General features: G+C 33.6%; 1 protein-coding gene across 1 annotated transcript; it reads right to left on the bottom strand.

Moving 5' to 3' along the window:
* Positions 1–120: 120 nt before the first annotated feature.
* LOC132757221 (uncharacterized) lies at positions 121–13,891 on the bottom strand. The gene is made up of 7 exons (XM_060748435.1): positions 13,705–13,891; positions 11,212–12,828; positions 9,166–9,265; positions 7,993–8,197; positions 5,117–5,255; positions 4,453–4,577; positions 121–3,609 (listed from the first exon to the last, which is right to left on the bottom strand). Exons 1-7 carry the CDS (start codon positions 13,799–13,801, stop codon positions 3,334–3,336), a joined length of 2,559 nt encoding a protein of 852 aa, XP_060604418.1. The 5' UTR covers positions 13,802–13,891; the 3' UTR covers positions 121–3,333.
* Positions 13,892–26,338: the final 12,447 nt, after the last annotated feature.

Here is a 26,338-nt window from a genome sequence, read left to right as displayed (position 1 = left end):
TTCCACCGCAACATAAACCACCTGGCCACAGAGGTCCCTAAGTCTGGTCTTTAATTAAAAATAGCTCCTAAATGGTATAATAAACCAATTTGATACAAACAAAATAAAACAAACAACCTGTCTAAAAATTAGACATTTTATTCATAAAATCACATAACAAATTACACAGCTTACACAAATTGTTGTGGAGGAGTAAACTACAAGACGTGGTACTAAAAGCAACAATTTGCCTCTCTTTTACTAGCCACTATGTATAAAGCTGCACATAAGATAAGTAAATCTCTTTTAATAAGGTATGACAAAAGATGAAGTTTCAAGAGAAAAAAAATCTAGAATTAAGATTTAAAACAATTGTCGATATTAAATCTCCAGAAATGAATTTTGACCTAGTATCCTGAGCTAGCAGCAAGGATAGAATTATTGAGAAGATTTTCAAAATTTTCATATTTCTGATTAAAGAAAGTGTCCATGTTTGTTTTGTTATGTTTCACTGATTAACCTACATAAACCTATTATTTTAACCTATAGTGATCAACAATTTTGAGATTTTAAAATTCTGTAACTTTAATAATTGTATTATGATCTGATCAAAAGATGAAGAAGAAATTTACAATTATGACATGTGAAAACCCAATAATATGACATGTGAAAACCCAATAATATGACATGTGAAAACCCAATAATATGACATGTGAATTACCAATAATATGACATGTGAAACACATTAATGTGACAGGTGATAAACCAAAAGATTTTTTTTATCCTAACTTATGGTACAACCAAATTTTAAGATCTCAATAACAAAATGGAGATTACTTTAATGAAGACATTTAACATGAAGTAGGCTCTGAATCCATTGAGACATACATGTATATAAAATGAAATGATGTATTGATATCTACAAAAATAATTATGTGACAATGTCATGTGAAAACCTACAATATACGTATGATATTATATACACACTAATGTCAGAGATCATTGTCCTATTTATACATATTGTAAAATGCAATATATACTAATTTGGCTATTTACTTATGAATGAAATAGAAGGAATCTACTGTGAATTATCAGAGAAACAAAACTTGTATCACTTTCTCATCCAAGATATCTATAATTTTCACCATGTAATACAAGTATAAAAGGAATATGTTGCACACTAGTGTCATGAATTACTAATATTATATTAAGTCAATATAAACTTTTTTAGTATCATGATATTTTCCATATCAACTCAAAACAGACAGTGACCTATATTTTATACTGACTCACAAAACAAACTGTTTACACAAAAGGAACAAAAATCCTTTACACAAGAGTGTAACGTTGAAACCCACTTGAGAGTTCCTCTTTTTTAACCATACAAAATTATCAAAAAGAGTATTTGACTAGCTTTGTACACATGTAACTTACATTTGTTATGATAAAAGTATGAGGAATGAAAAAATATACATAAATGTTTAAAATAAAACACAAAAACTCCAAACAAATCATGTTTTATCAGTTTTCAAAAACACAAATTGTGAAGCTGCGTAGTTATGCTTATAAATGATGATCATAACTTTATATTGCAATGTTATTTTTTATCTTTTACACAAATGCTTATCAAAGCAATAAGAATTTTGATAATATACTGTCTTTAAAATGTTGTAAATCTAAGTTTCCACATCTCATTGAAATTAAAAAAAGAAAAGAAAAAAAAAGAAAATCCATATACATTCAAAACTAAAGAAATCTATATATTATCTATAATCTTAAGATACTCAGTAGATATTTAACATTTTGTTGGCTTGTGACAATAATTGACCTATACCACTGACCTCATGACCTTTGCCACAGTTATAGAATCTTCCCATTATGCACACTAGTTCAGTGTGATCAGCCTATATACTGTTGCCTACAGTACTCAATTTGCGTATTTTGATTTTTAAACCATGTAAAAAGATTAACAAGGACTGCAAAAGTAATCAATGGATAGTACTTTATACAGTGTTATATCAATGACCATTTTAGCAAAAGGAATTTAACCACAGTTTAAATTTAAATCTTGCCTGATATGTTACATATAGCACTTCAGTACATTTGAGATAAGCACTAACAATAAAAAAAAATTATTAAATAACTGCAATACTTTTATACAAATGCCATTTTTAACACTTTCAGATGACTTAAAATGCTTCCAAGACAAAGATATATACAGATGACATGTCTTGAAAAAAATGATTTTTTAAAGCCATAAGAAAACTCTACAGAAAATAAAGAGAAATCTACAAAAACAAAAAACCATAGAAATATGTTACATTAACAAAGAAATAGTTCTACGTAATAAAAATTTTAAAAACTTAATGCTAAAATTTCAACCTCTGTGTATATATATACAATAATTATGCAAACATTATACATGATTCATAAACTAGAAATTAGCAAACAAGAACACTATAAATATGTTAAATTTTTGTAACAGTAATCATACTTTCTACTTCCTATACTCAAGGTATTTTTTCATTGTATATCATTTTATATACTTAACACAAATTTTCCTTTTTTCTTCTTCCCTATAAGTTCTACTTCCAGACACAAGGTGCCTTTACATCTTATATCATTTTATATACTTATTACTTAACACATATTTTCCTTTATTCTTCCTCCCTATACTTTTCCTTAACAAACTTCCTAGTGATATTGAAATATGGTCCTTCAACTGTTAAAGGTAGTTCATTCACATTTAATTTATAGGCAAAAATAAGGTTATACTTTATAGATATATCAAACTTGCCAGTTAAAACATTTATTTTCCTTCCTTATATATATTCTAAGTACATGTACTTGTTTTACTTAAAAGTTTGTATAAATTTGTACAAGTAAGTATACATAACTTATTTAACTAAATCAATATCAGCTCAAGTGTTTTTTCTGTATCTCTATGTACAATTAAATCTTAAAAATCATCAAAAATCTTTACCAAAATTTATTTACAACAAATATACAATTTAATACTTCCTCCAAATTCTCATAAATGTTTCAAACTTTAACAAATTTTTTTTAAAAATACCATTCTGTTCCATGTGAAAAATTGATAATCTACATGTTTTCTATCTCTAATTTTACATAAATGGCAATTTTGTACAAGTAAATCTATTTGGCAGCCTCCATAAAACCCATCACAGTATAGATCCAGTTAATCACATACATCGATGAAGTGTTTGTTCATCACTGCACATTATAATATCTATAAATCAACATCTTGAAATGTTTTTTATTCAACATCTTGAGATGTTTTTTTTTTTTCCAGAAAAGACTGGTTTAAGAATATTAGGTCCAATTATTTTTATCTCAATAGGCTTGTATTACTGGTGGCGACATATGGTATCTTGCCATTGAGCCGTTAGCTGCACTTTGTAAACTATTCCAAAGTCTGTTCCAGATCTCAACTTCGATACTGCCTTTTAAACTTTCTGCTAGTTTAAGACAAGTGCTTCCATCAAAGGCTTGAGTTTTCACAACGTTTTTCACTTTGTCTGGGTGAACACTTCTAAGAATAGTATCAACAAGTTCGAGATTTTTCTGCTCTATTGCGTACATTAATGGCGTCTTACCACTCTTCTTGTCCTGCAAGAATTATAAAATGTAACAAGTTGTAATATTTATTATATAATACAAAATAATTGTATAATCAGATTAAGTGATTTTAACAAGGTAGTATTCATTCAAATTAAGAATATGACTCACAGAAAAAAACTGTTTACAAACTTGTGTGATTCAGAATGACAATTGCCATGTATTACCACTTCATTAATAGTTGTATTACATTTCCATATACATAATTTACATATATTGTCTTAAATCTAATATTCACAGTAAAACACTTGCCATAGGCTTACAAAAGGCTTTTTCTAGACTGAAACTTAGATCTGAGGTTGGTCAGAAATCATCACACAGAATGTATATCCTGAGATTTGAGACAGAATTCTTTTTATTATCTCCAGCCGATAACTTAAAGTCTAAACTCTGAGCTTAAAACAACCTTCAAAGCTGACTGGAATTAATGTACTTACAACAAGTTATTTAAGATATAACAGAAAGTAAATAAATGTAATGTACATTTCTGCAAATAATCTTAAAACATTCTTTACATGTTTTTTGTTGTTTTTTTTTTGTAAAAATGTATCTCATATTATAAACAGGTCCTCATAATATGAGCCCATCATGACAAAACCAACATAATGGGTTTGCGACCAGCATGGATCCAGACCAGCTGGCACATTCACGCAGGATCCATGCTGTTCGCTATCAGTTTCTCTACTTATAATAGAGTTGGTAAGCGAACAGCATGGATCCTGATTAGACTGCGCGGATTGCGTGGATCCATGCTGGTCGCAAACCCATTATCTTGGTTTTGTCGTGACGCGGCTCATATGTTTATCCATCATAGCACACAATCAATGTAATTACCTGTGCTGATGGATCAGCTCCATGTTTGATGAGTGTTTGTATAATTGCCACACTGTCTATTCTGTCCTGACCATTTCTTTTTGGTTTACCGTGGGCAAGAATTGCACAGTGGAGAGCTGTCTGACCTGAAAATGATTAAACATTTTACTCCATGTACCTGCACTTTCAGGAGAATATTCAAAGATATTTCTTTTGTTTTGGGTTATGTTAAGTGCCTGATTATAACAGTGGTTCATTAACAAATCAATGAATAGTTACCTATTAAGCTGATTTGACTCAGAACCAAGACAAACCAGTAGTTACTGCCAGCTAACACATTAACTTATCATATGCTTAAATTCATGACTGGCTCCCTACCTCAAAACAAAATGCAGCAAATGACTTGTTGTCAGACTGGTTCTTAAATTTAATTTGCAAAAGCTAGAATCAGTCTACAACAATGCTAAATTTGAAACTACAATGTCTTAGAGATAAGTTACATGGACACAAAGCTTTGCCAGTCTACACAGACTACAGTCGTGTATATACTGATGGCTAACTTACTACATATGTGTACCTTTTTATCATTAAAATATCCCTTAAAATTGATAATGAACTGTCTAAAAATAAAAGTTTGAAGGGTCCATTCAGAAAAATCAGCAGTTTAAAGGTTAAGGCAACTTACCATAATTGTTAACAATATTTATTTGAATGTCCTTGGCCTTCAGAAGTTCTGTTAACGTCCTGAGGTAATCTGCACCTTGTGAAGCGGCCACATGTATGGCAGACTTGACTTCTGTTGTTGCGCCATCACTTGATAAATTCTGTTAAACATTAAAATAATCAAGAATGACCTTTATTTTAAACTACAAATGAAATGATACATAAAATGTAATAAAAAATGTCTTTGTGGTCATGGAGTAAAACCTATTTTTATTAATCAATATTTCAATACCTATTTTAATCTTATTGACTTGCAGTCAGTACCTACATTTTTTCAAGTTAATAATTATTTTGATTTACACAAAAATTGGTAAGTAGGCCAGGTGATATGAAAATATAAAAATATCCCTCACGTGTACTGAAAAAAACTTGTCAACAAGAAAATTTTTTTTTTTGAAAATGTTCAAATACCAGGTAATAAAACAAGATTGCATTTGAGAAAAATGCTATGCCACCGCATGGTTCAAATTTCATAGCTGTACATCAAAGGACAAGAAAGTAGGTCACATCATCAAAATCTAGGTCACCTGATATCAAAGTTCAATTTTACAACTAAAACTGTGCACGTGGTCAAAATGTCATTGCTGTACATCAAAGGACAAGAAAGTAGGTCACTGTCCCCTTGGGCAAGGCATAATTTTGACCCAAGGGTTTAATTCAAAACAATTTTGATACAGGTCCACCAAATAACATTTCAAGTCAAATATCTAAGCTATAGCTTTCTCCCATTCAGAAAACATTTGTTTTATTTTCTGTTTTTACTATGTGTACATAATGAGAATCACTGCCCCCGGGCAGGGCCAATTTTGACACCAGGGGAAAATTTTGAACAACTTTGGTAGAGGACCTATAAATGATATTATATATCAAACATCAAAGCTCTATGCCTTGTACTTTCAGACAAAAATATTTTTCATTTTTTCACTATATGTACATAATGAAAATCAATGACCCCAGGGGTGGGGCCAATTTTGACCCCAGGGCTATAATTTGAACAATCTTGCAAGAGGTTCACTACACAATGTTTCATGCAAAATATCTTAACTCTAGCCTTTGTAAATTTAGAGAAGATGATTTTTTAAGTTTTTTACTATATACATATAAGGAAAACCTATGGCCACCGGGGCGGAGCTAATTTTGACACAAGAGGCAAAATTTGAATAACTTTTGTAGAGTACCTTTAGATGATATTATTTAACAAATATTAAAGCTCTAAGCCTTGTACCTTCAGACAATAAGATTTATTTATTTTTTACTATATGTATATATTGAAATCAATGACCCCAAGGGTGGGGCAATTTTGACCCCAGGGCTATAATTTGAACAATCTTGCTAGAGGTTTACTACACAATGTTTCAAGCAAAATATCTAACCTCTAGCATTTGTCAATTGCTAGAAGAATTTTTTTTGAAGTTTTTACTATAAGTTTTTACTATATACATATAAGGAAAACCAATGACCTCCGGGCGGGGCCGATTTTGACCCCAGGGCTATGATTTGAACAATCTGGGTAGAGGTTTACCAGACAATGTTAATGCAAAATATATAAGCTCTAGGCCTTTTGGTCTTTACAAGAAGGTGTTTTAAGTTTTTACTATATGTACATATAGTGAAAATCAATGACCCCGGGGCGGGGCCGATTTTGACCCAAGGGCTATAATTTGAACAATCTTGGTAAGGGTCTACCAGACGATGCCTTATGCAAAATATCTAAGCTCTAGGCCTTTTGGGTTTTTACAAGAAGATTTTTTAAATTTATTCTTATAATTCCTTTTGGTTGCCATGGCAACCAGATTTCTGCATGGAATGAAATTCTTTGAACAACTTTGGAAGCCCTTCACCCAAGGAACAATCCTGCCAAGTTTGGTTGAAATTGGACTAGTGGTTTTTCACAAGAAGATTTTTTAAGTTCACTATATAATCTATATAACACACACACAAACACACACACAAACACACACACACACAGGTGAATCGCTATATGCCACCGCATCGCAGATGCTGCGGTGGCATAAAAAGGGGAAAATTACATTTTTTCCTTTACTATCTTTCATATCATATGACAAAATAAGTCAGTTATATCTATAGCCAGGTCATTATACCATTGAAAATAAAAATATTTTATCTGAAATGTAAAGTGTTTTATAAATACACCAGGAAGTTTTTAGATCCCCGATATTTAAAATTTTACAAGTATGCAAATTAAGGTTGTCAATAATGACACCTGTCTGACAAACAACTTCCAAAATTTAAATGTCATTGTTAACTTAACATTGAAATAACTGAAAATGTTGGGTGATTCCCCAAATTTACATGATTTTGATATTTGTATTTAATGATATTATTAAGGTCATATGGCAACTTTCCAGCTCAAGTGGTGGAGGAAGACCTAAGGTGCCTCTCTGCTCATTAATTCAGGCATCTAACTAGAACCACCAACCTTCTGTAATGAAGTTTAATAGCTCTCTCACTTGAACTCACAACGTTAAAAGGGCAAGTGTTAGAAGTTAGCAACCCACAGAAGACCCACATGATTTTTAACTAAAGATAAATTGCACAAATCTGACTTAAACATGCTTTAAACCATATCATGATGGATATTTTTTATTGATCAGTTAATAGTATAAAGCCTGGTCATACTTCATGAATGTGCAGGATCGCCTGGCTGTATATTGCTGAACCAGGGTAATCACATATGGTTGCAACTGGTTAATGGTAAATTTCTGTATTTTGACACTGAAATCCCTACAACTTCAAATGGATTGTTCCAAACTTAAACCAGGGCAAATCCATTTTACATATACAGCAGGTTAAATGTAAATTTTGATAGAGTTTTACCTGTGCAAGAACGTTCACATTGGCTTGAAATTTTATGAACATGGCCACCATGACAAATTGGTTGATAAAAACAGCCAAGTATAGCGGTGTCTGGCGTTTTAAATTCTCCTGATCCACCAGGTTCTCAAGCTTCTCTCGGTGCAGACGCTCAAGTAAGGCTTGAACCATGTGTCTGTCCGTCTTGCATACTGCAATGTGGAGGTACCTGAAATATATAGTCACCTGTAGAACAAATATTCTTACCATAAATTATATTCAGACAATTTAAATGTGTGTTTGGTAAAGTCATCACAGGGGATTCTTAAAACATTCACACATAAAGAGAGTATTTTAACACACTTGTATGCAAATTCAATTAAGATATCCACATTGTTAAAATTTAAAGAAATTTCTTTAAAAACATAGAATTTGCTAATAATTGTAATTTTGCTCTAGAATAAGGGCAACAGTAAACATAACCCAAGTCTTATAAATTAGCACTGTGGAACAAAATTTATGTATGATCTTTTTAATACAGCATAAGCAATTTCAAGAGATGGGAGTAGAATGGGGCAGTGGAGTTGGGGTTGGAAGCCACTATTAAGTTAAAATAAAGATTATAGGGTGTTCACTAGACATGAAATCCTAAGGGTCACTTTGATTAAGTTTTACCGACTACAAGGTCAAATCCCCATGATTTAAACAAAATTTAACAAATTCTCCAGTTAAAACCCTGAGGATCAAATCAGGCCTTTTGGAAATTTGAAGGGTCAAAGAGTAATTTCAAGGGTCAAACGGACATCCTGACAATGTCTTTATGGGACACACTATCTAAGTTTTTTTAAAAATAGATTCAGCAAAATCATTGCCTTAAAACAGGACTGCTACCTTTAATTTGTTTTATCAAAATACCATTCCGAAAGAATCTCATTGAATCAGCGACCTGTTGAATTTTTATCCCCATTAGTTAACAGTTTACACAAATGTACTAATTCAAACATGCTCATAAATAGACTTATCACTGCTGTACTTATAAAAATATATAAAAGTTCTTCTATTTTTTAAATTATCCATTGTTTATTTAATGAATGAATGCCCTTTGTTTTTCTATAGTTTCAATATGAAACAATATAAAGTCAGGTTAGACTGTATTTACTCCTATAAAAGGCTAGAAATCAGAGTATAAATACATACGTGTCACCCTCATCATCAGATTTTCTGAGATCTTCCCGAGGAATGTCCGCCACTGTGCGTCTAGCGATCATCAGCAATTTATTTTGTTGATTTGACATAGCTGTAAATATGATGTAGACATAGCTGTTAACATGATTTACACAAACTTTATCATTAAAATGCAAGGAAATTATTAAAAAATAAAAAATAAGCTTCTAATTAAAACATTTTAAGCCTTGTAATGTTGTTTCACACATTTTAGACTTCAGATTTTAATACACACACACATTAGACTTTTTTTTTTAGAAAATTGTACACAAGAACCAACTGTAAACAAGGAACATCGCAATGCGATGCAACCAGGTTTTCAGCAAAATATTTCACGGAAGCTTTGTCATGAAGGGGCATTTGTTTTTAATTGAACTTTTAGGAGGAATTATGGCTTTTTTAATATTCCTCAAACAAAAATGATTGAGAAATTTTATGTTGTCTATTCGCCTTTTTTTCCCAAATATTTTAGAAAGGTTACAACAGTACTTTATTTTTGCTTAATTTTTGCATTTTTGCGTCTCTTGTCATTTTCTCGTCTCTTGTCATTTTCTTTCGTCAACAATATTGGCGTGTGGTGTTTTGTGCGATATCAAGAAAAGTATGTTCACAATTTTAAAAAAATACTTGAATGATGTCTTGGAAGAAACATGGGAATTTAGTGAGCGCCAGGGCACTTGATGACAAAGCTTCTGTGAAAGTTTGGTCAAAATCCATTGAGAAATGTAGGAGAAGTTGCGCACTGTAGAAATTGTTCACTATATATTCTGTATAAGGAAAAAATATACAAAGGGCAATAATTCGGTCAAAATTTCCAATCACAAAACCCCGACAATATGTGCCAGGCACTTGATAACAAAGCTTCTAAGAAAGTTTGGTCAAAATCCGTTGAGAAATGTAGGAGGAGTTGAGCACAGAAGAAATTGTTCTCTATATATTCTGTATAAGGAAAAATATACAAAGGGCCATAATTCAGTCAAATATTATCAAATCACAAAACCCCGACAATATGTGCCAGGCACTTGATAACAAAGCTTCTAAGAAAGTTTGGTCAAAATCCGTTGAGAAATGTAGGAGGAGTTGCGCACAGAAGAAATTGTTCACTATATATTCTATATAAGGAAAAAAAACAAAGGGCCATAATTAGGTCAAATATATACCAATTGCAAAACCCTGGCAATATGTGACAGGGCACTTGATGACAAAGCTTCTGAGAAAGTTAGGTCAAAATCTGTTGAGAAATGTAGGAGGAGTTGCGCACAGAAGAAATTGTTCACTATATATTTTATATAAGGAAAATAAACAAAGGGCCATAATTAGGTCAAATATTATCTAATCGCAAAACCCCGACAATATGCGCCAGGGCACTTGATGACAAAGCTTCTGTGAAAGTTTGGTCAAATTCCGTTGAGAAATGTAGGAGGAGTTGCGCACAGAAGAAATTGTTTACGCCCGCCCGCCCATCCGCCCGCCTGCCGACATACCTCAATCTAATAACCAGTTTTTTCCTTCGGAAAACCTGGTTAAAAAGGCAAAATTACTCTTATTTCATCAAGAACAGGTGTTTTCAGAACCTTTTTTACAAGTCACAAACTATTTTTATTATTGATTATTAAAATCATAACTATCCCTGAATAGAGTTACAACAGAATTGCTACACAGCTATCATGCAACTTAACATAAGAAAAGTGTATCTTTTGATAAAAATCTAAATTAAAATGAGCCGCGCCATGGCAAAAGCAACATAATGCGTTTGCGACCAGCATGGATCCAGACCAGCCTGCGCTTTCGCGCAGTCTGATCAGGATCCATGCTGTTCGCTTACAAACCCTATAACAAGTAGAGAAACTGATAGCGAACAGCATGGATCCTGATCAGACTGCGCGGATGCATCAGACTGCGCGGATGCGCAGGCTGGTCTGGATCAATGCTGGTCGCAAACCCATTATGTTGGTTTTGTCATGACGTGGCTCATTAATATACTTTTGTGATAAATGTGAAACAAGAACTTTGCTATACCTTGCTGGCTCTGTTGGTTTCTGTTCTGCATGCCAGCATTGGGTGTTTTGGCAACTGAAGTTTGTCCACTCTTTGACATGTTTGAGCCTGGTGATGATGAACTGGTTGGTGAAATCTTTGGCAGAATCTTTTTATACTGAGTCCCAGTTTTCTTTGGTGGTGCTGGGCTGGTCTGACACACAGGAACCAGTATCACTGGTTGGTTGGTGGTTTGTTGCTGCGGGGGAAGGATGATAATTTGTTGAGGAGCACTGGTTACGGGTATGATACCTTGGTTTGGCAACATTGCAGGATTCTGTATTTGTGGTATCCTAACTGTCTGTGGCACCATTCCTGACTGTGGTACCATTCCTTGAGGAAGTGATGTGTTGATCATGGTTGGTTGGTTAATATTAGTCCTGTTTGGCATCATAACTGGAACTGGTGGTTGTGATGATGAAGATAATTGTCTCTTCTTTTTATGCTCTTCTGAGATCATGTCAGCATTAATTACAGCCAATGCATCTTCTAGTAAAGCTTCATTAAAAAAGTCACCAGTATCTTCAACCTGTGGCTGACCTGGGCTTCCATACCCGGATGTGTTGGCCGGGGACGGTGTTGCCCTGTAGTTTCCTGGAGATGTGACACCGTGGTATTTTGGAGGTGACATGCCGTGTTGAAACTGGCTTTCATGCATCGGACTGTGTCCAACACCACTTTCAACTGAGGGTGGTGATGTGTATACCGAGCTACTTGGACTTGGAGCCTGCTCTGACCATGGGCTTCCACTTTCTGAATCAATACCACTATCTGGGTCAGATATTCTTCGCATTTCTTTAAAGCTTTTTCCTTCAAAGTTATTCACTCCAGTTTCCCATGTTGTGTTACTACCAAGTTGTCCGTTAGTAAAGTTTGGCAAGTTTCCTTGATTGACCGATGACATTTTTTGTTGCTCTGCAATTTCTTCCAACAACTCGTCGGCAAAGTTTGCCTGTGGGAAAGGATTCTGTACATTGGAGACTGGTGACTGAACAGTGACTTTTCCACCTGACATGTTGCTTGTACTTCTTACATCAGTTGTTGTCACTTCTCCAAATGGAAATCCTTGATTACCGGCACTACCAAAGTTAAACATTTGCGGATTCATCATTCTTTGGTTGAGATCATTTTGCGCAAAATTTGGTTGAAATTGTGGTGCTGTTCCATACTGTTGGAGAAAAGCTGTTGGCTCTTGAATTCCATGAATGCCAGGCATGTTTCCATATTGGAAATTCATCGGAGGTCTAAAAAATTTCTGTGGTTGGTCTTCAGCTTCATCCAATGTTCTTCTGTTTCCTTTCATTTGAGGTTGTTGATATACCATCTGTGGAGGCATATAATTGCCTGTTGGTCCTATGGGAAGTGTTTTATCTATCAGTAAGGCATGTTGCTGTGACGGAATACCCCCAGTTGGTCCTCTTTTGATATATTCATCAACAGAAGATACGCTGTCATTTTTTTCATCATGACCATCTTCATTCTCAATGTTAAGTTTTCCAAGCCCTTCAGAAAGGAAATTCAGTTCCTTTTGCTCACTATTATCTTCATTTTCACATGTCTTTGTAATGTCACTTTCTGCATTCTCTTCCTCTGTGGTTACTGAAAATCATCAACACAAAACTTATAATAGAGTATTAGAATCGGATTTAGCTCAATACAGGATTGGAGCAGTACCTCTGGACGCTTGCAGAAATCATGATCACAAAATAGACAAATATCGTATTTTTTTGCCGATTATTGCATTTATCATGCATTTACATACAAAATTCGGTGTGAAAAGATGAATTTGTCCTTTTAAAGTTCATACCGTTGGACAAAATGGCAATATTTTAGCATTTTATCATTAGCCATTAGAATCTACCTTATGCTCTATAGACATGTGCTCATCACTTAATTATCATTTATGCATATCATATCATAAAATTAAGCGGAGACATATATTGTGGAATTCAGTATTATAAAATAGGCCATTTAAATAAGCCCTCCAGATAATCAATGCCTATCATCAGTTATATTTGAAAGACCCTGCTATCTAAAAGATATGCCAACCTAGATAAGTACTACACTTCATGCATTGGGTCTTGCATTAATTAAGGCCTGTCAACATAATAAGCAATGACTACTGTACAGTATGGGCACTGTATAGATCTATCAACTACCAACTTGCTTTCTTACTGTTAGGGGATGATAATCATTTTGCCTAGTGTACTGTAACTCATCAAGATTTTGCTGAAAATTTCATGTTGAGATCTATCTGATAACAAAACAATTTTCTACACGATTCATCAAATTATTACTTCTTGTAAATTATTTTCACAAGAAAAACAGCTATGTTGTGTAGTACTGAATAGCCAAAATGACGCATGCACAAAATGTTACATGGCGAGGTCATTTATCTTGTCATAAAAACCATAAACATGTCTGGCCGGCCAGACAAATATGTAAAAACATTGCATGTTTTGTTTCTTTACTTACTGTTTTTAACGATCATTTTCCCGACCGAATCGTCCACAGTTTTACAATCCTTTAACTTTTCTTCCACTTGCTCGTCTTTTACTTTTAAATCTCTCATTGTTTTTAGAATAATAACAAAAAACTTAACAAATCTGAAAATACTCCTTGTTCAATGTAGAAATCTGGAAAGTTTGCTCGAGGAGGAAACGAAAGTTGATTGGATGTTAGCTGAAAATCGTCACAAGGGAAAGTCCCTTATGAATATGAATTAATGACGTACAGTAGTATGAACCAATCATATTCTTAACTATCGAAAATGTTGGAAGTTCCGGGTTAGGTCATGTTACTAATTTTAACTCCTATTTTCCGAAAAGATGCGATTGTAGTGTTCGGTTATTTCCGTAGCAAGGGAGAGAAATGCGGATTTTTATAAACGGTGATAATTTTGTTCTCCCCCTTATATAAAAATGTTCACATAAATCTTAGATTTTTAAGTAATAGGCGCTTGTAAAGAAAAACAAATGAGTTAAAAAGAAAGTATAAATATTTTGTAAGTTAGTTTTAGTATTATGGGAAACACTTACATACATGAACACTTGGTGTGTGGAGCTCCAGACGCCTTAAATTCCAAATAAAGTGTATATATATAGTATTTGTCAATCCAAACACATAAAATAATCAACTATATCATTATAACATTCTTGAACAAAACTTTAATGTTTTCATCGTTCAATAGTCTACTGTACTCATTCTAGTGAATTTATAAAAAATATTTTTTCTAAAGAAGAAGAAGAAGAAGAAGAAGAAAAAGAAGAAGACGAAAAAACTAAGCTCTCTGGCTTTAATTTATCCAATGAAAAATAATGATACATTAAAAAGTCATACAAAACGATATATTCCCATCGTGCCAGTAGACGAGTTTTTGTTTGTTTCTTTGTTTTTAACTATGTTGAATTCCAGCGAACATAAATTAACTTTAACACCAATTTTACTTTGCGCGCTATAATACATGTACATGCAATTTAGGTACAATTCAGGCCGTCTTCCATCTGGGACATAAGATTATCTTATGTCCCAGCTTCCATATATAATTCATATAAATTCATATAATTTGCACCATTTAAGTTGCTAGTAACGCAGTGGTAATAAATGAATTCGATAAATTAGGGGGTACATGTGCACATTCTATTGCATTGAGGTCAATAGTCATTATGCTGAATCGTACCACTTCTGTAGATGTTAGGTACATACTTCTAAAACAATTCATTGCTCAGTCTGATAAATTTGTTTACTTAACGTATTGTTATATTGTATGTTGGTTATATTTTAAAAGGCAGAGTATCACAACCCGCTTTACAGTGTCGGAAGCTGAGAAATACATTTGTATATTAAAAGATGATAGTCCAAATTAAAATCTTGCTTAATTTTACCGATGATGTATCATGTACAGGACAAAGATTGAAACAGTTTGATATTAGAAGCTAAAATCGTTTAAAATCACACCTCCGATGTTTGACGGAAAGAGCCGAGCGTAAAAGTTGCCATTGGCTAATCAGAACACAGTGAACAACCTGAAGAGTCCATAATCTTTGACTTTAGGAATTAAAAATGTACCGGTAACCCTTGTTATATAAACCATGTGCTATAGTTTTGAATTGTATCCTGCGAAATAAGATTATATCTCATGTAAATGTATTTTAACCAAATTTGACTGACATAATATGACATCTGATCCGCGTGTTGTTCAATAGGTATATAGCCACATATACAAGTTAATAATTCTGAAATGTTCCACAGCTACATGTATACGAGATCTACAGTTTCGAGTACAAAATCTCATTTTCTTGTTCTGCATTGTTTGAAGCTTATTTGTCAAAAACCTTTGTCAACCCAGGGTAAAAGGTAGAAAATGAATAATAAAAATGAATAAATTTTTCTGTAAACTGGCATTGACCGTTTAATTGAAGAATGCTCAAAATCTTTATCACGTGTTGCATGAAATATGTAAACTTTGTAATTGTACCAATACACGTGACCTGAAGGAAATTTGGAGCCAAAAGAATAGATTTTGTATCATTGTATGCATCAAATATATAGCTGGCAAGAAAAAAATAATGAGTCAGCCATTATTGTAAAATACATGAATTGATGTAAGAATCTTATGAGCCTATCGTGGATCAGAAAACAGCAATATGTGTCTCATACTTTCATAAAATGACCTCATGTCTGACATGCAAAATTTAATATTAGGAATGGGCACAGCTTACCAAAGAATAGAACATTATTGGGAACACTCCGGAAGCTTGGTGTTCACTTCATAGTTTGAAGGAATTCAAAAATGTTTTTAATAACAATCCAGACATAACAGAATATTGAAAAAAGTTGTTTCATGAATACTTGGCAAACAGAATCGCCCGAAACTGGGAATAACACAATTTTCTACATCAGCAACGCTATGCAAGCTGGCTTCTGGTAACCCAGATGTTATATATTTTGTTCCTGAACTGACCGTTTGGTTTCAATCTGGACGATGTGAATATATGTATACGATTGTATGGAGAAGTAAAAGCCATGCCATGAAGACATTAAAGAAATTGTTAATATTATAACACATATTGTTTCTATGCCTGTCCATCTTTATGATGCGTTATAACTATTCTGTATGGTGGTTAATTTGGAACGCTTTTTGGCGTTTGGCGCTTTGTCCTGCTGTCGCTAGCGGCAACACGAGGCACAAAAGCGTTCAAAATCAGCCAACATAATTCTGAGCTCAACAATATTTTGAATGGGTGCGTATAGATTGGTTTAAACATATTTTATTCGATATACAATGTATTTACATTATGATAAACAATATTTACACAATACATTTGGGATTGCGCATAAAGCTATGAAAGGATTGGGCATAAAGCTATGAAAGCTTATGAGTGTCCTGTCCCAGTTTAAACAATTTACACATATACAGTTCATGGCATTAACATGCACAAAATTCATTTAGTTGAAAATATATCAAAGACATGTTCAAAAAAGAAAGTATTTTGCAATTAATAAATACTTAACCAAATGGTCATGAGAAAAAAAAAATGCAAAAGAAAAATGAAACAAAATGGAGGTAAAAAATCAATGATTATATGAAAGAGATTAATTTAGTTAAAAGTCGCCGTTTAATTTTCACCTAGGAATGTGCAATCACAAAGACAACTGTGTTTTAACGGAGACAAAAGAATGTAATAAAAATCTGAATTATAATAGTTATAAAGTACAATTATGCAATTACGAAATAAACAAACTACCAGCTAATATCGACAAAAAGCAAAAAAAAAAAAAAAAAAAAAAAAAAAAAAAATGAGAAAGAAAAGGAGAAGTGGATGAACAAAAATAGAGCAGTAGGAGTAAACAAAGATGCATTATATAGTAACTATACATGTATGTTTAGATGTAACAAGTGTAAGTAAGACTTGGGGTATGCGCTAAAAGCGCTTCGTTTCTCGGATGTATTTTTGAGTTAAGTTTTGATCAAACGCTTTGCTTTTATCACGAAATACAGTTCTGACCTCCTTACCAGAATCAATGGCCTGTGCAAAAATATTATATAAATATGTTAATTCCATGGTTGACAGTGGAGTCTCCGGGAACAAAACCAGATTGAAGAGATGTGATATTGTTGTTAGATCTCAGAAAATTAAACGTGTGTTTAAATAAAAGTTTAAATATAATTCTTTCAAAGACTTTGTTGACAGTACTAATTAGGGATAATGGGTCTGTAGTTATTAACTAAAGAAGGATCACCCGATTTAAAGATAGGAGAAACATTAGCTTCTTTCCATGCATCTGGAACTTGAGCAATCTGAATAGAATAGATAAAAAAGAGCACTTAAAGGACAACTGAGTTCATGGGAGAGTTCGTGAAGGATTCGATTGTTGATATCGTCAGGACCAGCGGCTTTTCCCAAAGGAAGAGATTTTGATTCTACTTCCACCTCGCCTGGTGTTATATTTATATCATCCAGATGGTTAGTAACGTTAGGTAAATCGGGGAGACGGGGAGCTTCACTTTCATCAATGAGTGACAAAAAAGTCGTTTATAAAATTGGCCTTTCAACGTTGTCAGATATGATAATTTTGTCGTCAGAAGTAAGTGGTGGTATTGAGGTAGAATATGAAGGTTTGATAAATGATTTAAGAAGAGACCACCAACTTTTTCAAATTTATAAACAGTTATATTGGACAGGGATACCTGACATCTTGCTGGAGAAAAGGATCGCCAACACCGCTAGTATGAATCAGATAGTTGTTAGAAGTAAATATAAGGTCAATTACTGACAAAGAAGAAGATTCAGTAAAGTGTGTAGGTGAGTCAATAATCTGATGCAATGATAACTGGCAACATATATCTCTGATTTTCATAGAAGAAGTACTGTGCGCTACATTTAGGTTAAAGTCGCCTGTCTTTAAGATATTAAAATCTATACCTGTATCAATAGCTAGATGCATAGAGTCTAAAATCAAGGCATGATGGGCATTGTCTATGTTTGGGGGTCTACAGAAAACTCCGAATAAAATATGTTTGTTTGAAAAGACAATTTCTATCCAAATGCATTCAGTTCAATTAATTTCAAGATCATCGCGTCTTTTGTACTGGATGTAATCCTTAACATAAAGTATAATACCGCCGTGGTTATCGGCACGATCTTTCCTTTCGGGATTAGCAAAAGAGTGGAGAAAGAGATTAGAAGTTAAATATGTGGGCCAAGCCAAGTTTCTGAAAAGCAGAGAATATCCAAATCCTTAAGCTCGGTGTAAATAATGTCAAATTTTTGGGCAATGCTCTGGACGTTGTAATGAACAAAAGAAAGGTTTCGAGAAAGATCAATAAACTCATTATCAGAGGAAGCCGATAATACTAAAGACGCACTGGATACCGGTCCTGGGTTTTTTATGAACATCATTCACCCGATAGTTAAGTATGAACAAGCAAGAAAAGCATTACGATGGAATAGACTACAATGGACGAAAAGATCAAGTTGGAGTGCTGTTTCTTAAGCCCCTGTCACACTAGGACGGCGTTCTCACGGCGTCCAAAGAAATTTCAGCACGCCGAGGTGAGCGCAGTAAGATCGCAAACATCGCCGTAGCATCGCCGCAGCATCGCAGTGGCATCGCATGGAACGCCGACTGACGGCGCGCATTTTGAACATGCTCAAAACAAACGCCGTCACTCGGAGTTCTGATAAGAGCGCTGTGGGATCGCGGTAAGGACGCCGTAGCAACTCAATAGCATCTCCTACAACGCAATAGGAGCGCCGTGAAAGCACAGAACGATCGCCGAATGAACGAACGCCTTTGTTAGCCATGGCGCTTGCACGGAGATGGTGCGGCGTCTCTATCGCGCCTATACTGCGTGTGTACGGCGCATGCACGAAGCTGTATTTTTTTCTCAAAAGCTCTTACAACGTCTTAACGGCACTGTCACGACGACCATTGCGCTTTTAAGGCGATTCTACTGCGTTCATCTGATATTGCAGAATACAGTACAGTAGAATCCCTACTTAAGACCACTTCGGAATTAAGATCACCCCTATATTGAGACTTATATTCAAAAGAACGAGATTTCCTGTTATTTATGTTAATGGTAGCATGGTCCACACTTAAGACCACACCACTTATCCACTTTTAAGACCACCAGTTTCAGTTCCAATGCATTGTTTTATTTATCTAATCCCACTATTGAGACCACTGATATTCCAGTCAATACCTATTTAGATCACAAGTTTATTGGTATACATCTGCTTGAATTCTCTAAAGCATGACACTTGCTGAAACAGGTCTTGCAACTTTTATGATAAGAAAATTGTATAAAGCTTCAGAGTGGTTTAATGTTAATTTCTGCAAATTGTTTTGAAGGTTATAATATAATTGTTTAAAAACATGTTTACACATTAAATTTCAAATAGTGTGGTCATGAAATATATATACCTTGATAATTATAGCCATAATTAAGACCATCGGCAATTACGATCACTGTGACTTTAGACTAGTCCTTTTGGAAGTCCTAATAGAGGGTTTCCACTGTTTATATATAAAACGTGTTTGCAAGTAAATGTCCTTTTAACAATGGATGAAGAACGGCAAGCTGGAATATTGCTAGTTTGCGTGCAGTTGCAGCAGGTACACGACTATTCAGAATCAGTGATATCTAGTACATTGTATACGAAACACGATATATACGCAGTGTGAACGCCGTGAGAGCTCCGTGTAAGCTCCGTGAAAGCGCAGTGGAAGTGCAAAGAACGCAGTAGAAGCGCAGTCCGAACGCAGACAATCGCCAATCAAAACGCCGTTGGAACGCATTATAACGCCGTGGAAGCTCCGTAGCGACGTCATGGTCTCCGTGAAGACGCCGTGAAGTCTCAACGTCATCAAAAATATCAGATTTTTCTTGCGGCGCTGTGTTAAATTTAACAACGCCGTGCAAACGCAGTAAAAGCGCAGTCTAGTGTGACAGGGCCTTTACTAGTTGGATGTTTGCGACGAGTAAGTGGTAAAGATGTATTTCTGAAAGTTAAATCATGAGCGGAGATACTAAACCTAATAAATATTGGAATATAGCTGAGACATGTGAATGTGAATAATAGTGATTGTAGAAGTAGAAATCTAAACTTGAAGCCGATACGAAATGCTCTCTTTGTAGTTGGCGGTGTCTGTCTTTTCTGTTTCATGTGATTTCGGACAACAAAAATAGAAATTTATCAGCAGCCAACACAACAGAGAGAGAGGTATAGAATCACGAAATGATATAATCAAGCATGTTATTAAATACTCAGACAATTTTATGTTCATCCTTAAGAAACAAAGAAGGGAGAGAAGAGCAAAAATAGAAATGAAAACATGTTATATTGCGATGTTAATTGGAAATTGATTATTGTCATAATAATGAGAATAACAAAAATCTGAAAAAGGAAATAAATTGAAAACATACTTGGTTGGGCGGATAGTTTGTCTGTTGTACTAAATTTTGATAGAATGATAAACGTTTAGATTATTTTAAGTGAAAAAGATTTGCTTATGCGATCAAAGGAGATATGAGTTACGTATTTACGCATGTTTTTTAATCTTAAAATCTATTCCAAGAATAATAAGACAGAATATAGATACTAGTTCATAATAACATTAATGTAAAAAAGCGTGAAGGGCGAATAATTTTTTAAGTAGGTTGTAAGCTAATGTACTAAATATAATTTTGTTAAGGATATTGAAAAAAGAAAAATAAAGGATTCGTACATATAACATATTGTCATGAACGACATATAAATATAAGTATATCAACTTATCAAACGTGGTCATGTCTACATTAACTTATATCGTCACCATGTGATATAACATAAAACATCGGCAAATGGAAGATAATTGTACAATATCAATATCATATCATACATACACAATAATATAAACCTTAGATATAGATTATAGAATTAACTGACGTCATACATGAGATTTATAGCAAAAGGTGAATTTTCTTCGTTTTTTTATTGAATTATTGACGATGTGTTTAGATATACTATACTCTTTGATACTAGAAAATATTATTAATTGCTACACAGTCCTTCTGGTAAATATAAAATAAACATTTTGAACAGCAATAAAAGCAAATCAACGTTCATACAATAACAATGTATGCATAATATATGGTGGGTGATTTGGAACACTTTCGTGTGTCTTGATATCACTAGCGACAGCACGACAAAGCGACAAATGACGCGTTGTCCACTGCCGTCTTGTCGTCCTGTCGCAAACGATGCACACCAAACAGTGCGCTGTCATGCGGCGTGTTGTCGCGAAGACACATTGGCGCTCGGCTTAGATCGTAGGATTGGCTATTTGTATATATAGAAGCCAAGCGACAGGACTACATCGCAACAACGCACCGCACGACAACGAGCAGTTTGGCGTGCTTCGCTAGCGACGGACGACAAGACAACAGTGTTGCAACGCGCAGTTTGGTGCGTTTCGCTAACGACAAGACGAAAAGGCGATAACGGTCGCTATCGACAACACAACGTGCAAAGTGTACAAAATCAGCCACCATAATTATATGTTCAAGTAAATATTTTTAGGAAAGTTACGAAAGTTTATTTGTACTTATAATTTATATAATTACAATATAATAGGTTTATTACTTTTGCAATACAATAGGTTTATTACTTCTTCAATACAATAGGTTTATTACTTCTTCAATTCAATAGGTTTATTACTTTTTCAATACAATACGTTTTTTTCTTTTCAATTCAATAGGTTTTTAATTTTTTAATTCAATATATTTGTTACTTTTACAATTCAATACATTTATTACTTTTTCAATTCAATATATTTATTACTTTTTCAATTCAATATATTTATTACTTTTTCAATTCAATAGGTTTATTACTTTTTCAATTCAATAGGTTTATTCCTTTTTTCAATACAATAGGTTTATTATTTTTTTCAATTCAACAGGCTTATTATCTTTTGAATACAATAGGTTTATTACTTTTTCAATTCAATATATTTATTACTTTTTCAATACAATAGGTTTATTACTTTTTCAATTCAATAGGTTTATTACTTTTCAAATACAATAGGTTTATTACTTTTTCAATTCAATAGGTTTATTACTTTTCTCATACAATAGGTTTATTATTTTTTCAATTCAACAGGCTTATTATTTTTTGAATACAATAGGTTTATTACTTTTTCAATTCAATATATTTATTACTTTTTCAATACAATAGGTTTTTTACTTTTTCAATTCAATAGGTTTATTTCTTTTTCAATTCAATAGGTTTATTACTTTTTCAATTCAATAGGTTTTTTACTTTTTCAATTCAATAGGTTTATTACTTTTCCAATACAATAGGTTTATTACTTTTTTTAATACGTACAATAGGTTTATTACTTTTTCAATACAATTAGTTTATACTTCTTCAATAAATATATTTATTACTTTTCAATAGAATAGGTTTATTACAAAAGGTTTGTTATTTTTTCAATACATTAGGTTTATTATTTTTCTAAATACATGTAATTTCTTTACTAATATTTAATTTCTTATTGTTATCGTTCTTTGTCGAGTGAAGAAATAATTTAGGAGACTTATTTAAAAAGACATGCCCGGTACTATTTTGATCGTATAACTTTAAAAAGAAATAGTAATTTATATTTGACTTTGTTTGTGTTGTACATATCTCAATGCATTTGATACAACAATGCTATTTATAGTAAAAGAAAGCGTGGTCATTTTACTGTTGGAATATGGGATTTCCATTGAAACCGCCCGTTTACAAAAATCTAACACGTAAATATATATTTTTCTTTTTGAATTCACAATGAAATTTTACCTTACATATAAAAAAAATAGAAAATTCTATGAAAGAAAGTGTTCAATACAGCATCAACATATAAAGTTACAATGTATAAAATCATGTTTGTTGTGTTCATTGAGCTGCCTTGTACCTTTTTTCTATTTTTAGCTCACCTGAGCATGCTCAGGGTGAGCTTTTGGGATCGATGATTGTCCGTCGTCTGTCGTCCGTCGTCCGTTCACATTTAGTTGTTTACACTCTAGAGGTCACATTTTTGCCTCAATCATCATCAAACTTGGTCAGGATGTTTGTCTAGGTGATAGCTCGGATGAGTTCGAACATGGGTCATCTCGGATGAAAAAGTAGGACACCGGAGCTAAATATAGAAAAACCTTGTTAACACTCTAGCGGTCACATTTTTGTCTCAATCATCGTCAAACTTGGTCAGGATGCTTGTCTAGGTGCTTGTCTAGGTGATAGCTCGGATGACTTCGAACATGGGTCATCGCGGATGAAAAAGTAGGTCACCGGAGCTAAAAATAGAAAAAACTTGTTAACACTCTAGCGGTCACATTTTTATATCAATCATCATCAAACTTGGTCAGAATGCTTGTCTAGGTAATAGCTTAGATGAGTTCGAACATGGGTCATCCTGGATGAAAAACTAGGTCACCGGAGCTAAAAATAGAAAAACCTTATTAACACTCTAGCGGTCACATATTTGCCTCAATCATCATCAAACTTGGTCAGGATGCTTGTATAGGTGATAGCTTGGATGAATTCGAACATGGGTCATCTCTGATGAAAAAGTAGGTCACCGGAGCTAAAAATAGAAAAACCTTGTTAACACTCTAGCGTCACATTTTTGCCTCAATCATCATCAATTTTGGTCAGGATGCTTGTCTAGGTGATAGCTTGGATGAGTTCGAACATGGGTCATCTCAGATGAAAATGAAAAACTAGGTCACAGGAGCTAAAAATAGAAAAATCTTGTTAACACTCTAGCGGTCACATTTTCGATACAAGTGTCATCAAACTTGGTCAGAATGCTTGTCTAGGTACTTGCTCGGATGAGTTTGAGCATAGGTAATCTCGGATGAAAAACTAGGTCACCGGAGCTAAAAATAGAAAAACCTTGTTAACACTCGAGTGGTCACAATTTTCACTCAATTGTCATCAAACTTGGTCAGGAAACTTGTCTAGGTCATTGCTGGGATTAAATAGAACATTGGTCATCTCGGATGAAAAACTAGGTCACAGGAGCTAAAAATAGAAAAACACTAGTGGCTACTGTTGTGATCCAAATATCCTGTAAATTGGTCTGAAAGTCAAGTTTGAACATGGGTCATCTTGGATGAAAAACTAGGTCACACCGCCCAAATATGGAAAACCTTGTTAACATTCAAGTGGTCACATTTTCGACTCAATTATCATCAAACTCGGTCAGGATGCTTGTCTATGTAATTGCTCGGATGAGTTCGAAATCACATGTGAAACTAGGTTACCGGAGCTAAAAATAGAAAAATCTTGTTAACACTCTAGTTGCTACTGTTTTGATCCAAGTATCCTGGAAATTGGTCTGAAAGTTTGTTTTGATGATTTCTAGGTCAAGTTTGAATATGGGTCAGCTGGGTAAGAAACTAGGTCACACTGCTCAAATATGGATAATTCTTGTTAACACTGTAGTGGTCACATTTTTGACTCACCTGTCATGAGACTTGGTCAGAATTCTTATCTAGGTAATTGTTTGGATGAGTTTGATGGGTCAGGTGAGCGATCTAGGGCCATCATGGCCCTCTTGTTTATTAGAAAGTGTGGCTATTTTGACAGTTTTGAGATATACGGTTACCACGGACACTGATATTTTACAAAACATCCATTACGTCAACATATATCTTTTATTTTATTTTTGAATTCACCATTAACTTTTACCCTTCAGACTAAACAATTAGAAAATTCTATGAAAATTCGTCTCGAAAGGGCGTAATTTAGTACTGAATTTGGCAGGTCTTAAATTTCGCTGGTCTGTCAAGCGATAATTATCCCTTTTTCTAGAGACCAGGGACACTTATTATTACTCGAAAATTAGCGTTTAAGTTTTCGTATGTTGTTTATTCTTCATGCGATAATTATTGCGTTGAATGGATCTTATTATCGCACGAGAGACTAGCGAAATTTAATACATCAAATTAATCTATTTCAAATTTCGACATTTACACGGGGAAGGAACTGTTACACGAAGGATGTAGTTCTTATGATAACTTGTCAAGGAGTTCTTGTGATAACTGTCACGGAGTTCGTCGGAAAACTATTGTAAAACTACTGCAAAACACTCGTTAAAAATGGTAATTTTTATCTTTAAAAAGTGAGTTTTAAACCCAATAATTTGGTGTTTGTTAAACTTGTGATTAAAATTTTAAACAACATAATGGTACGTGTATGAACATAAAGAAGTCAATATCTATCGGTTGTTTGAATAGTTTAATAAAGAACAACATGCAAATCATTTTTGTCATGGACAGGTTAAAAAGTCAATGTACTTCCATACAATGGCACATAAAGCATGCACCACAATTATTGACAACTTTGACAATTTTAAGTATGAAAGTTATCCTGTGTACGTATTTTTTTACCTAAAATAACAACATTAAATAAATTAGAAAACAATGATGTATGCATTCATTTCTTATTGAAGAATTCAACTTACACATTATAGAAAATATATTTCTATTTACCTCCCTTTATGAAAAGAAAATTCGGTATTATTGTTACAAATAATGCATTTCGGAACATATAATATTGATAAATCTTCATCTGAGCACTACATTATGATATAAAACCATAGAAAAAAAATGATTTCAGGATATTTAAATGACGTTAAAACAATAACAATTATACAAGAAGGAATCACAGACAGTAAAATCCCTCGCCGAAAAGGAGGAAATACATTTCATAGGGGAACCCTTACATACATGTAAAAATCCAAGTAATGACACATAAAACTAATGAAAATTAATGAAAAGTTATACCCTAGACATAATAAATCATGACAAAAACAACACTCCCATGAAACAAAAAACAAAGAAAAAACAACAAATAAGCATTAAGTGAACACTTCTGGTCCTTATGCTCCGCTATTCACTTCTATTAAACATGTTCGATATAAAGTTTCAAGTTTATATCTCAAGTACCTTTAGAGGTATGGTCCTTGCAAACTAATCATAGTGAAAACAAAAAGCAATAACTCCAAAACTGGAGAGTTGTCATTTTTGTTGCGGTATTTTACTTTATTGTTATCTATCCTCCAGTGAAGTTTC

The sequence above is a fragment of the Ruditapes philippinarum genome, unplaced genomic scaffold, assembly GCF_026571515.1.
Source record: "Ruditapes philippinarum isolate M1 unplaced genomic scaffold, ASM2657151v2 ctg6984_1_1_1_1, whole genome shotgun sequence".
Taxonomy (NCBI): Eukaryota; Metazoa; Mollusca; class Bivalvia; order Venerida; family Veneridae; genus Ruditapes; species Ruditapes philippinarum.
Note: the sequence above shows the minus strand (reverse complement) of the source record. Positions and strands in the feature narration are given on the sequence as shown.

What these genes read in the sequence shown, in the direction of transcription:
- LOC132757221 (XM_060748435.1), bottom strand. Translation starts at nt 13,801, where the DNA reads ATGAGAGATTTAAAAGTAAAAGACGAGCAAGTGGAAGAAAAGTTAAAG. An exon ending in GAAAATGATCGTTAAAAACA is followed by an intron (nt 12,829 to 13,704) that starts GTAAGTAAAGAA and finishes GATGATTTTCAG; the next exon opens with TAACCACAGAGGAAGAGAAT. An exon ending in TCTGATGATGAGGGTGACAC is followed by an intron (nt 8,198 to 9,165) that starts GTATGTATTTAT and finishes TATATATTTCAG; the next exon opens with GTACCTCCACATTGCAGTAT.